The 13748-nt window shown below is 38.9% G+C and overlaps 1 protein-coding gene across 1 annotated transcript in view; it reads left to right on the forward strand.

Moving 5' to 3' along the window:
• The window catches only part of opcml (opioid binding protein/cell adhesion molecule-like), a 167427-nt gene that overhangs the window by 72007 nt on the left and 81672 nt on the right, over window positions 1–13748 (forward strand). The window contains exon 2 of the mRNA XM_036595450.1: window positions 6782–7017. Within this exon, the coding sequence (XP_036451343.1) occupies window positions 6782–7017 (236 nt within the window). The remainder of the gene's footprint in view (window positions 1–6781; window positions 7018–13748) is intronic.

The raw sequence follows: 13748 nt of genomic DNA on the forward strand, positions 1-13748 counted from the left end.
TTATACAAAATGTGACAACAAAGGCCTTGTACATTTGCACAGCTGAAGGCTTGGATAACTAAGTAATAATGAAAAATTCCACTTTCAGCACTGGATCAGTTGGTCTTCAGTCCTCAAATGATTGTTAAGTGCTGTTAAAAGGAAAAGTGGTAAACGTGCTTTTTGGAACATATAATATTTGAAATAAGCGTATATTTACAAAAAAAACAGTTTGTAAGATTAAACACAATATTGTGTTTTTGTAGTGTTTTCTTTTCAATACAGATAAACTGCTTTCTGTTTTTATTTGCATTTCATATACTGTCCCAGCTTTTTTGGAATTGAGTTTGTACATAACATAAAGTAACAAAGACAAACAGAAGAGATGTTAGCTTCAGTGCTAACAGTGCTAGCAAAAAAGGTTTGAATAGAAAAGATTTTCGTATAGCAAAACGGTTCAAACGCCCATGCTTGGTGCTAATGGGTTTAGGCATGACCGTGCTGTACCAGTGCTTATGCTGCTTCCTAAATGAGAAGAAGTGGTAGAATTACAAGCAGCACTTATCATTACGGGCCACACTGAGACATGCTTGGACGAGCAGCCTCATTTTGATGATGGGGGCCCCTGCATACAGAATTGACGACCCAATAAAATCCGGGAGATGTCCTTCCTAGTCCCACTGATTTACTGTGTTTAGGGGGAAAACAGACGGTAGGAGAAAGTAAAGGGCACAGCAACAGGACATTGTTAAAAGTACTGTGCTCACTTTGTGCACCTAGGGGTGGGCAATGTGACGCTATTTTAGCATTATCGTGATCAGTTATGTCATATTACTGAGCATATCATGGGTATCATCAGTGCTTCCAGATCACTGCACAACTGTATCATCCTAAAAAAACAATTTAGAGCTGTTAAAGGTAGGCAAACAACCAGTGTTTAGGTAAGCAATACAACACAAGAGCGAGTGTGTTATTGTGAATAACATCATCATGTATGTAAGTTTCTATAGAAGAAACTTGGTAATGGTTAGCTGCAGTGTAAAGCAAGATGTTACTTAGCAACCAGCACTGAATGATTTAGTTATTGTGATACAGTTATGGTGCTGTTATGGTTCAATGGGTAGAACATATATCAACCAGTAAGATTATGTCATAAAAATGAACTGTGGTATAATAGGGCTGCAGTGATCACTGCATGGTAGTAATTGCCCCCTTAGCTACTAAATCATTAACCACATTCAATTGACTATTGGGTTCAGTTTCACTAGCCACACCCAGGCATGATTACTGCCAGACCTGTTAAATCTAAACATCACTTAACCTGTCTAGCAATGTGAAGCAGCTTGAAGGTCTCAAAAAGCAGCACATGATGCCACGTTCTAAAGAAATTCAAATACAGATGTGAAACAAAGTCATTGAAATCTACCAGTCTGGAAAGGGATGCAAAGCCATTGCTAAGGCTCTGGGTCTCCAGAGAACCACTGTGAGAGCCGATATCCACAAATGGAGAAAACTTGGAACAGTGGTGAACCTTCCCAGGAGTGGCCGGCCCACCAAAATTTCACCAAGAGAGCATCAACAACTCATCCAAGTGGTCGCAAAAGAACCCAGAAGAACATTCTTCTGAAGAATTGCATTCACTGGCCTCAGTTATGTCTCAATGACCCCCAAGACTTTTGGGTTAATATTCTGTGGGTTAATGAGTCAAAGATGGATTTTTTTTTGGAAGACATGGGTCCCATTACATCTGGCATAAGGTTAGCACTACATTCCACCAAAAGAATATCATACCAACAGTCAAACATGGTGGTGATAGTGTGGTGGTCTGGGGCTGCTTTGCCTCTGCGGGACCTGGGCTTCTCATAATTAATGGAACCATGAATTCTGCTCTCTGTTAGAGAATCCTGAAAGAGAATTTCCACCTGTCAGTTTGTGACCTAAAGCTCAGGTGCAGTTGGGTTATGCAGCAGGACAATGATCCAATGCATACAAGCACATTCACCTCTGAATGGCTCAAAAGAAGCAAAATTAAGGCTAAGTCCTGACTTGAATCCCATTGACATGCTGTGGCAAGACAGGCAGTTTATGCTCGAAAAGCCTCCAATGTAGCTAAATTAACAAAATTCTGCAAAGGAAAGTTCGCCAGAATTCCTCCACAGTGATGTAAAAGACTCATTGCAAGGTATGCAAAAATTTGATTGCAGTTTTTACTACCAAGGCTGGCACAACCAGTTATTAGGTTTAGGAGGGCAAGTACTTTCCACATGAGTGATATTGGCTTTGAATAAATTTTTATCTTCAATAAATGTAATGATCATTTAAAAATCTCTATTTTGTGTTTATGTTCATGTTGTCTTCATCTTTTATTTAAATGAGTTGGATGATCTGAAACATTTAATAATAATAATAAAACACATGAATCATCAACCTGTTAATCTGTTTCAACTCATAACTAATATCACTAAATATCATTACACAGATTGTGTATCATGAATAAGGATGTGATTTTGTCTAACTTTAATATTTGAGTGTCTTTAAGGAGTAATGCAGGAATAACCAGTTAGTTAGAAGGGAAGTAAAAAATAAGGAAAAAAAAACAGACTTCAGCCAAGGTTAATGCAGAACTGTAGCCTTATCATTTTAGGTGACAGCAGCATGCAGAGGAACACATTTCAAAACATGTTTTATTTTTCAAAAGTAGGAAGAAAATCAGTGGGTGTTCATGTTGGATGAGGACTCATGGTCTTACAGATGCGCAGTGTGGCAACATGTTAGTTTGTCAGAGAAATATATTTTCACTGTTTCTAAACCTAGTAAACGTCAGGTAGAATAGTTGGCCTAGTTAGCGATATAGTCCAACAAAAACCCTGCCTTCTCAGTCACATCCTTATTTTAAGGCACTTATGTTTTGTAGCAGCCTTACAGCAAGAAGGGCCTGGGTTCGATTCCCGGCCGGTGACCAGGGTGCTCCAGTTTCCTCCCACAGTCCAAGGACATGCAGTCAGGCCGATTGGATATGCTAAATTGCCCCTAGGTGTGAATGTGTGTGTGAATGTGTATGTCTGTCTGTCTGCCCTGCAGTGGACTGGTGACCTGTCCAGGGTGTTTCCTGCCTTCCGCCCAGTGACCGCTGGGATAGGCTCCAGCACCCACCACAACCCAGAAGGATAAGCAGTTTAGAAACTGTGTGTGTTTTGTAGCACCAACGTATAGTATAATATGCTAATAATTTCAAATATGACTGAACTCGCTACCTTTTACAGTCCTGTTAATTCTCCATCTTTCCATGCTGAAATGAAGCAAATACCTGAATAGTGATGTCAGTATTTCAATGGTTCACTGTGCACATCTCTAATCATGAAAGTGCCTAAAAGTATCATGTTATGTTTGATCCATCTTGCGTACCCTTATATGCATCCAGTGAACAGCATATGTCTTACGAAACATTCAATGTTTGAGGTCAAACAGAAGCGTAAAGTTATTGTAAGGCTAAAAACTGGAAACCGGAATGCCTCTCGCTTTTGTCCACAGACGTACGATTCCGAAGTGAAAAAGTGCGGAGCATGCACGATTATATTGAGCGCAGCTTAATCTGGTGGTTTTCTATGGCTCGAATCCTCGGCAAGCTCTCCTGCACTCCGCCACTCGGTGCAGATTAGCACCCTTCGAATGAGCTCATCCCCTTTGAAGAATATCCTGAGAAAGCATTCACTTCACATGCTCTATTGTTGCCCTCAAGATTTGCAGAATCTGTGAGAAGTGCTCTGTTGTTGACTAATTTTTTTTTTCTTCATGGAGGGTGCTGCTAAATGGTGTTCCAAAAAAGGCCTGGATAATCCGTTTAGTGCCTTTGACCTTGTAGTGGATTCGACCTTGAGAGGAGGAAAAGAAAAATTGCTGCTGCGGAATATTATGGGCTGCATGCAGATACGAATGAGTCAGGCAGAGTTGGGATGGAAATCTTTGCGACACCTTGTAAGTGTCATTGAAGAATACCACACTGGCCTAGCACTTCCTCTGCTATTGACAGATAAGCAATGACAGTGTTTAGCTCTGAGGAGGCTCCTCTCTGCCGTGCTTGGCAATCGGAAGACTATTTTGAGATGCTGCTGTTCCATGCTGGAAGAATGTTTGGCACTTGAATAGATGTTGGGCCTGAAAAGTGAAAAATCCTCCCCAAGCCTTTGTATTGCAGCCTTTACTGCTAAAAACGCTGAAGAGAGGTGTTGCGGTATAATAGCTAACCTCCGTTTTCTCGAAACAGGCAGGGTTTTATATGCCATTGTCTGTTATTCCTGCCTGGTGGGGTGAAATGTAAGTAAATTAAATAAACTTAAAGACCTTTGCAAGTGTTGCTTAATTAATGAACAATGGAGGCGTTCTTGGTGAGGGGTATGATAAGTTGTGAGGTTCAGTTTCACAGCTTTTGTCAGTTATGTGAAGCGTTCATGAACACATTTCCTTATGGAGGGAATTTACAAGCAAGTGCATCTTTTTATATCCAGAGAGTGGAATATCCACACTTCCATGTGGTCGCAAGTTTTGATTATTATTATCATTATTATGGTTTTAAAAATCAGAGCCATTTTTCATTCCTTAAAAAAACCTTTGAATAGATAGTTCTTTAACCCCTTAGCATTCCAGGTTTATGTCATACAAATGCTCATTATTCAGTAACCACAGGGGCTTTAATGCAAACTAAGGGAGCTATTCTTAGGTTATAGAAGTGAGTAATAAAACTTTGGGCCTGCCGATGGGCCCGTGACTTGCTAAGGGGTTATATAACCATTTTTGTAAATGAGAGCTCATCTACACTGCTGAAACATCTTAAATCGAGGCACCAATATGTCTAATATTTTGCATTATGAGATTATTGTAAGAATACTGCAAGATTATTGAACATCTCTATACATTTTTTCTTGTTTTAAGTCATTTTCTCTAGTGAAAGTGTCTTATAACATTGGCAGAAAGTTCTGCTTATTTAAATAAATAATATTTAACACAAGTAAAATTCTCCACCAATGGAACGACACTTTCACTAGACAAATTGCTGTTAAAAAAAGCAAAAAAGTATAGAAATCAGTTTAATAATCATACAATATTATTACAACAAGCTCATACTGTAAAATATTAGATATATTGACCACATTTATGTCTTCTTTGCTTTGATATTTGCTTAGGTATCATTTTTGCAGTGCATTGCACAGTTTCTACTATAAAATATGGTGTCTTCCTACAACTGTTTATGAACCTTTATTTTTAAGAGTGATCTGTAACAAAATAAAGAAAAAAACTGCTTATATTTGCTTAGAATTCTACTGAACGCTGTTTTTCTTTCCAACAAACTCATACTTCATTGTTTATATCACTTTCTCTGCATAGCCTTTATTTTGTGCTGTGAGGCTGCTGAGGAGATAACAGGAGCATTATGATATTTCAGTCGTATACTCTTTTGAATTGAAGGTTATGCTCGAGGTTAGGGCTGCGTATTGTATCTAGGATATAAATCAGGAATATAAATCATTACTGTCTTTGGTGGATGCCAGCGAGAGCTTTTTGTCACGCTAAAATTATCCTTGTTTAAATGATGATAATTAGAGTTGCAGTTGCAAATAAAAGGCCACTGGTCAAAGCAAAGCTGTCATTTTGACAGCAGCAACAAAGCCAGCGTTCAGTGAGTCTGTTTACATACGCGCTAATAATACAATCTTCGTCTGCTTTCAGCCAGATCATTCAAGTGGTCATGTAAACAGCATACTATGATATCCTGTATTAGATTTCAGGATTTCCAATAAAGAGACTTGGATTTCAGGCCGAGTAATCTAGTTATGCAGTGCATGTGTTCTGGTGTCTTGTTTTTGTACATCTGTGTATGTGTGCAAACAAATCTTGATAGAGAAGAGGTGTATATTTATATATATATATATATATATATATATATATCGCTGTTGTCAGAAGAAAACCTCATATCTCCAAAATGGTAACTTTACAGGAGAAGGAACTTAAGTAAGGAACCTACTTTACTTTTTATGTAAGTCAATAGAACCAGACTTTTTTCCGAGTCATTTTGGATCATTTCATTAGTCCATTCATCATGAAATGTACATACAATTTAAAGGGTAACAGGTATTTTCAAGTCATGTCAAATACTGGAAAACCTTAAAAATGGAGATACGAGGTTCTCTTCTGACAACAACGATGTGTGGCCGCAAGATGTGGGAACAAGATGTAGAAGTTGTGACAGTTCCGTTATGACCACAACTAAACTTTCTCATTCCCATGCCTTAATAAGACCATGACCCTGTATCCTACCTCTCATTTACACACCTTACTAATGACTTTGACACCTTACCAAGTCATGGCCATGTCTTAACTATCTCATTCCCACACCTTACTAAGTCATTCGCCAAAACTTCATTATCTTATTTCACCCACCTTACTAGGGCCCCATTCCCACTTGGGATTAACATGCATCCTGGGTGATCCAATTATAAGTGGACAGCACTCAAGTCCAGTTGTGAACCAGGTACAATGTTCCTTGGAGACACATTGTGATCCAATCATTTAAATCACTATTTGTTGTGGTTAGGGACGCATATGACCGCATAACATTTATAGTATGAACTATGTATAATATAATATGATTATTGAATGACTTGTAGTTTCCCCATCATCAGATTACTGAAATGTAAATAAACACATTGAATAAAATATTGCCGACAGATTTGGAGTAAATTGGAGTAACCAGATTATTGTTTTGTACATAGAAGCTTAAACTGTATTTTCTCTTGTGTTTCAACAGATGCAATGTGGACAGCAAGGTATCGCGAGTAGCTTGGCTGAATCGGACCACCATCCTCTTTACGGGGAATGAGAAATGGTCGTTGGACCCCCGAGTGGTTCTCCTGAACAACACAGCGGTCACAGAGTACAGTATAAAGATCCTGGACGTGAACTTACACGACGAGGGGCCGTACGTTTGCTCCATTCTCACTAACAAGAAGCCAGAATCCACCAAAGTTCATCTCATAGTACAAGGTAAACCACTTTTCAGAGGCAATTTTCTCGCAGGTGTTTGTGGAGATTTGTAAAGAGGCGTCGCTGAGTTCTTTTTCCCCGTGCCAGAAATATCATCTCTGACAGTCGCAGTTTTCATCACTCACAGCTGAGATTACAGAAATTGTATCAAAACTTGCCCGAGATTGTTTTTGGCTGGGTTGACATTTCAGTAAGATAGATAAAGGTGAAGAACAACTTCGATTCTCCTTCCGCAGACTGATATAATTAAATGAATCTCTCCAGACGTGCCTCTCCGTGATGAAATTGGGATTTAATCTGGGTTTAATTTCAAATCGTTGATAGATATTGATTCAGGACACACGGCAGAAGGAAAGAGAGTGAGAGAGAGAGAGAAAAAGCTCCAGCCACCGCTCGCAGCCGGCACTCACTAAATCAGCTGTCGAACTGCAGACTTTTGTCATCGTTTACTGTGCAATCAATTCCCCTCACGTTCGCGCTCCAAAAACAATTAACATCACCGGCATTCCGGATACCGCAAAACCATGTCAACACGCTACTTATGTCGCAGGATAATTTGCTGTAAAAGTTATACTTTTTAAATCAGATTGTTCCTGAGCGTTTGAGGATTAAGTAAACAACGGAAATATATGCTCTTTTAATGTTGTTGTGAGAGAAAATGTGTTTTATTTTTTTGCAACCTAAACATCTTCTTATCTACTGCTCATTAACTTTCGGTGCTTAGGCCTGACACTAATTACTCCACATGCAAAATAACCAAACAAATAAATAAGATAGGGCAATTATTTTAAGAGATTAGATACAGCAAGTGTTAATTAGCATCGGAGCGCCTTACAAAATGGGCTTTATTTGGCCGAAAGAACTCCATTTAAGCTTAGTTCATAATGTAATTACTTGTGAAGACTGAAGTATTGTATCAATCATAGAAGAGCTGATTACTCAAAGGCTTATGTGGATTCATCCACTAAATGCTTTTGGGTGTACAGTTGTAGATTCTGCTGGCTGAGTCTGGTTCATTAAAGCAGCTGTGAGTAAAACAGCTTGAAAACAGTTTTCACACTCAGCCATATGTACTGAACTCTTGGGTGCGGAAAGAAGCTCAAAATGCCTTTCGATTCCTCATCTCAGTATTCCTGAAATAGCATTTTAGAATTTTTCTTTCTTGGTTTTTGTTCACAAATCAACACGAGGGCTTTCATACAGCACAAATTCACTAAAGACGTCAGAGATCTTTGTAGAGAAATGATGGTAGAGAAAATGCCAATCAACAAAAACAAAGTGTAATATTATATTACATGTTGTATTACTGTGACTGTTTCTGACTTTGGAAGTAACAAATTTTACAAAGAAAAAAATTTACTAAACTTACTTTTAAATCCTTATGCATCAAACTGGCGCGTGGTCAGATCTGATCAAAAAATGAACGCATACAAATTTCACTAATAGTTTTTATCATTTATCCATTTCTTCTTTGCTGTATACTTCCACTCAAACTCACGTGTGGTAGAAGTGGGTGTACATGCGAGCTTAATGTTGTAACTGCCTGAAAATGCCTAATTTGAGGTTAAATAATCACAATTATTTTCAACAGCATCAATAATATCTGCAATAGCCATAAAAAGAGAAAATAATGATTATACTAATTATCACTAATTAACATGGCTCATGAGCTTTTATTTTATAGGCTCCCTTTTAAAACATGTGCATGATTTAGAGCATGCTTTGTTTATATGTAAATGAGGGCAAATTAGGTTTGTCTAATGGAAATGATCACCATGCAAAAAGCCAAGTGTTGGCTGGATTGTGTAAAGCACGCCACCACTGGACTCTGGAGCAGTGAAAACATGTTCTCTGGAGTTTTGAATCATGCTTTAGTGTTTTGTAGTCTGATGGATGAATCTGGGTTTGACACATGCCCAAACAGAATGCATTGTGCTAACAGTAAAGTTTGGTGGAGGAGGGATGATGGTCTGGGGCTATTTTTCAGGGATTGGGCTCAGCCTCTTGGTTACAGCAGAGGGTAATGTTAATGCTGCAGCATATATAGACGTTTTAGACAATTACATGCTTCTGACTTTGTGGCAGCACTTCAAGGAAAGCTCTTTCCTGTTCCAGGCTGACTGTGCCTCAGTGCACAAGGTGAGGTCCATAAAGACATGGCTTGATGAGTTTGATGTGGAGGAGCTACAGTGGTCCACAGAGAACTCTGACCTCAACCCAACTGAGGGGGGTGGGATGGGTTGGGATGAATTGAAACGTTGATTGCGAGCCAGGCCTTCTCATCCATCATCAGTTCCTGACATCACAAACACTCTTTTGACTGAATGGGGCACAAATTCCCACACACTCCAAAATCAAAAGAGAGTGGAGTCTGTTATTACCACAAAGGGGGGACCAACTGCATTTAATGCCCATAGTTTTGGATTGGAATTGCCAGCAAGCTCATATTGGTGCAATGGTCAGTTGTCCACATACATTTGGCCATATAGTGTATGTGTGTGAGCGAAGTTTCTGCGCACCATCTGCGGTTGTTTGTTTTCTCGACAGTTACATTGTATTGTTCACCAAAGCCATTGTATCTGCAAGAAGTATCCTGAGGCCTTTAGTCTCCAAGTGTCGGTGTAAATTGTTTGGCTGCAAAGCCTCATTTGACGAGACCACTGATCATACAGTACAGAGCCGTATTTGCTTGTTTTTAGTTCCCATGCATGCAAAGCTTAGCGTTATCTGCCGCCGTATTTTCTATCTTTCAGTTTATGCTTGGCTTTAGAGGTCTGGGTGGGATTTTTTTAGTCCAGGATTTCCACCAGTTCCCGTCTGCATTAGTCACGAGTGAAAATGACTGCTGTTGGTCAGACTTGCCTTTATTGGGCTTTAGTGTCATCTTATGTATTTATATTTCTATTTATAATATATTTGTCTTTCTCAAGAGCACTTTCCACAGCTGTGGCCATCTGATGTTTGCTTTTATTTAGAACTAGTTCAGAAGGTCTATTTAGAATGAGTTTATTCGTTTGTTATTTTGCTGTTAGATATCATTTATATATGCCAATTATTAGGATCATTTTATGTAGGCTATTCGTTCATTTGTGAGATTTCTCTACACGTATGTGTTGTCCTGCTCCTGCCTGCACTGGGCCAGTTAACTGCCCACTCCCATGCACCACAATGAAAATTAGCCCTGGCCCACAAGATATTGTGGTAGGTCCTGTGGGAATGCAGACCTCTACTTGGTTTTCTTTGTTTTCTCTGTCTAAGATACAGTGGCCACTTGTTGATGGCCGAGAATTGGAATGTTTCCTTTCAAAAAACAACGACTTTAACCATTTATCCCTGTTGAATGAATTGCATATGATTGAAAAGTAAATGTTTTACATCAACATAACTAGCCAGAATTTTGCTAGACCAATCAATGGGCTCAAGATAAGTATCACTTTTTATTTATTTTTATTTATTTATTTATTTTTTTTTATTTTTTACCCAATTTTCTCCCCAATTTAGTTGTCTCCAATTCCACCCACTGGTTAGGACTCCCCCAGTCACATGATACTACTAACGCTAGGAGGGAGAAGGCTAGCACAGGCTTCCTCCGAGACCTGTGAAGTGCCGCCGCATCTTTTCAAACTGCCGCTCATGCAATGTCATTGGACAGCTGAACGCGCTTGGAGGAAAACGCCAACCACCAGTTCTATTACGTCAGCTGAGCGATGGGGGGAGAAGAGGGAGCCATCCTAATCACCCAGAGAGCGAGGCCAATTGTGCTCTCTTGGTTTTCCGGCTACGGACGGCTTTAGCATCACCGATTGAACTCGCAATCTCTTGATGTTAGGGCCAACGCTTAGGCGATTGCGCCACTCGGGAGAACCCCACTTTTTATTTTTGTAAGAACATTATATACATTATATAAATTTTTACAAGAACATTAAATAAAATTTTTAAAGTTAAAAATTGACTAATGGCCCCCTAGCAGGACCACCCACAGGTTGAAGACCACTGCGATATTTAATATGTTGGAAATGTTAATTCTACAGAGGATTTATGATTTGATTGGCCTCTGAGTGTCGGTGCAGATAGATAGATAGATAGATAGATAGATAGATAGATACATACATACATACATACATACATACATACATACATACATTCATACTGTATTGATCCCAAAGGAAAGATTACAGCCGCACAACACAGCACAGTTCTAAGAATAAGGGTGATACAATATAAAAACAAAACAATCTATACAAAAAAATAACTATCTACAGGCATATATACAACTAGAAATATACAAAAATATGCAGTAAGATCTATCCTGAGATAAAAAGGCAGTAATAATGAATGTACAAGGAGGAGCAGGTAACATCTGTCAAGCTTTGACAGTGGTGTCCACAAAAGACAGCAAATGTGAGATTCAGAGAAGACAGAGGGACGTATTCATGACACACGTTTGAACTTCAGTACACGGTTCTGGATCTCATTTTTCTGTACTGAAGTAGTTGCACCCTTAGTGTATGTGTAAGTACTAGATCCTTCAACAGATTAAAACAATTCATTGCAGTTAATGACATTATTTTGTTTAGTCAATTGCGATTAAGAGATTTTTTTCCCATTTTAAAAGCTGTGTATTGTGTTAAGGTCATTAGTTTCAGTGAACTACTGCTTTTGTTAGTTTGCTGCTGACTGGTTTATAGGTGTCCTGTGAGCACTGTCCAGCAGTGTCTGCCGAATGTGCTGAAAGTAAGTGCTTTAAAAGCTATTTAAAAACTTCCTTTTAACTGTGAGGGCTACAATTGTGGGTTTTTTATAGCAACATACAGCACCCAAGCAGCTGGGCCTCAGCCTGCACTGCTACGGATGGTTCGAAGGGTCAAACTAGGGAAATGTGTTAACAGCCTTAAAAATTTGGATGATATTAATAATTTATCGCAATAACACATTATTAACATTTTAACTTTGGCAACTCTAGTAATTACATAATTGCACATGAATAAAATTTTGAACAACTAGCAGCGTCAAAGCATTAAGCGCTCTCTAATTGCTAGGATGATCTTAATATAGTGGTGAAACTGGGCTGGTTGTATGCAAATAACACAGTACAAGGACAACAAAACACAGCAAGAGCAAAACAGCACCTGCAAAAGAGACAAAGGAGGAAGAAAAAGGACAGAAAAGATGATGATATGCAGATCAGGTTCAGTTTGAGGTTAAACTGTGTGTTGAGACAGCAGGAGGGATCGGGGAAGATGTGTGACGAATGATCCCATGCATGATTAATGGCTGTCAAATTCCCAGCAAAATGGAGCTCTAATTTTATTGGAGGTCATAATAGATCGTTCTAGTTCAAGGTTGTCAAACAGTACAGAAATTGGTTGTAAGAGGGTGAGTTTGCATTTGCTTTGGAACTGAAGAAACGTTTTTTTTTTTCCCCCAGCTAAGAAAGCGTTGCTGAAAAAGGGGAAGTGGGAGGTGTATTTGGAGGTTTTAAACTTGCTGAAGTCTCTCAAAGGAATAAAGCATGGGTCGAGTGGGACACTCTGGCACAAGGAGCCCACGCACAGTCACAGCCGTTCGAATCCACAAAGAGTAATGGCTCTACGTGTTCAGAAAGCGCGTAGGTGAGGGTCAGGTACTTGTTTGGTGCAGTGTTGGTGTTTTTGCACATTGCACTAAATGTGTTGCTTTTTACAGTTAGTCACATTAGTCAGGAATTTGAATGGGTTAAATTAAACACCACACTTTCCTTCAGTTTCTTTCAATGATAAAAGTTTGACGTGAACATTGTTTCAAAATGTACTATTCACTGCACAGTCTAACTGGGAAAAGCTGCAAAAAAAACAGCCCGGTGTGACATTTTGAATTGAGTGCTTTGGTGATGTCAGCACATTTACACATATCTGCCTATTTAGCCTGCATCCCTTAGCTCCGCCCACTCAATATTAAGTTAGAAGGTGTGTTTCATCTTGTGGTGCTCTTGTAGTGAAGCACAATACAATGTCAAAAGCATTATATTCCCTTTTTATATTTTTGGAAGAACACTATTTGCTGTATTTAAAATTAGGTTTGGTTCAAATATTGTAACAAATTTTTGCAGTTAAAAATTGACTAATGGCCCCCTAGCAGGACCACCCACAGGTTGAAGTCCACAGCGATATTTAATATGTTGGAAATGTTGATTCTACAGAGCACTAATGATTTGATTGGCATTTGAGTGTTGGTGCAGATAGACAGACAGACAGACAGACAGACACTTTATTGATCCCAAAGGGGTTTTAGCAGCCAGTACCAGTCACACTACACAGCACAGTCATAATAATAAGGGTGATACAATATAAAAAGAAGAATATATACAAAGACCCTATCTATAGGCATATATACAGCTACCATATATACCTCACCCTGTCGCCCAGGCCTGGTACAGTTCAGTAAATAATAATAAAATGCACTGAATACAAAAAAGTGGATGGAGGAGCTACATAGACAGTTGGGGAATATAGATAATAATGAAATACCAGAATAGTCTTTGGATTATTACATTTAAAAATAGTGTTGTTGTAGTCAAGACCGCTAGAGATGAGTCTGAGTCAAGGCCAAGACCTGGACACATCAAGTCTGAATCAAGACTGAGAGCAGGAGTGGACTATAATATGACTATGTAAGGCTATAATATGTAACCTAAAGATGTTATTAATTATTATTATATTAAAATTGTTCAACATTGCATTGTAACTCTTGGA

This window comes from Colossoma macropomum, unplaced genomic scaffold (genome assembly GCF_904425465.1).
Source record: "Colossoma macropomum unplaced genomic scaffold, Colossoma_macropomum, whole genome shotgun sequence".
In the NCBI taxonomy this organism is placed as follows: Eukaryota; Metazoa; Chordata; class Actinopteri; order Characiformes; family Serrasalmidae; genus Colossoma; species Colossoma macropomum.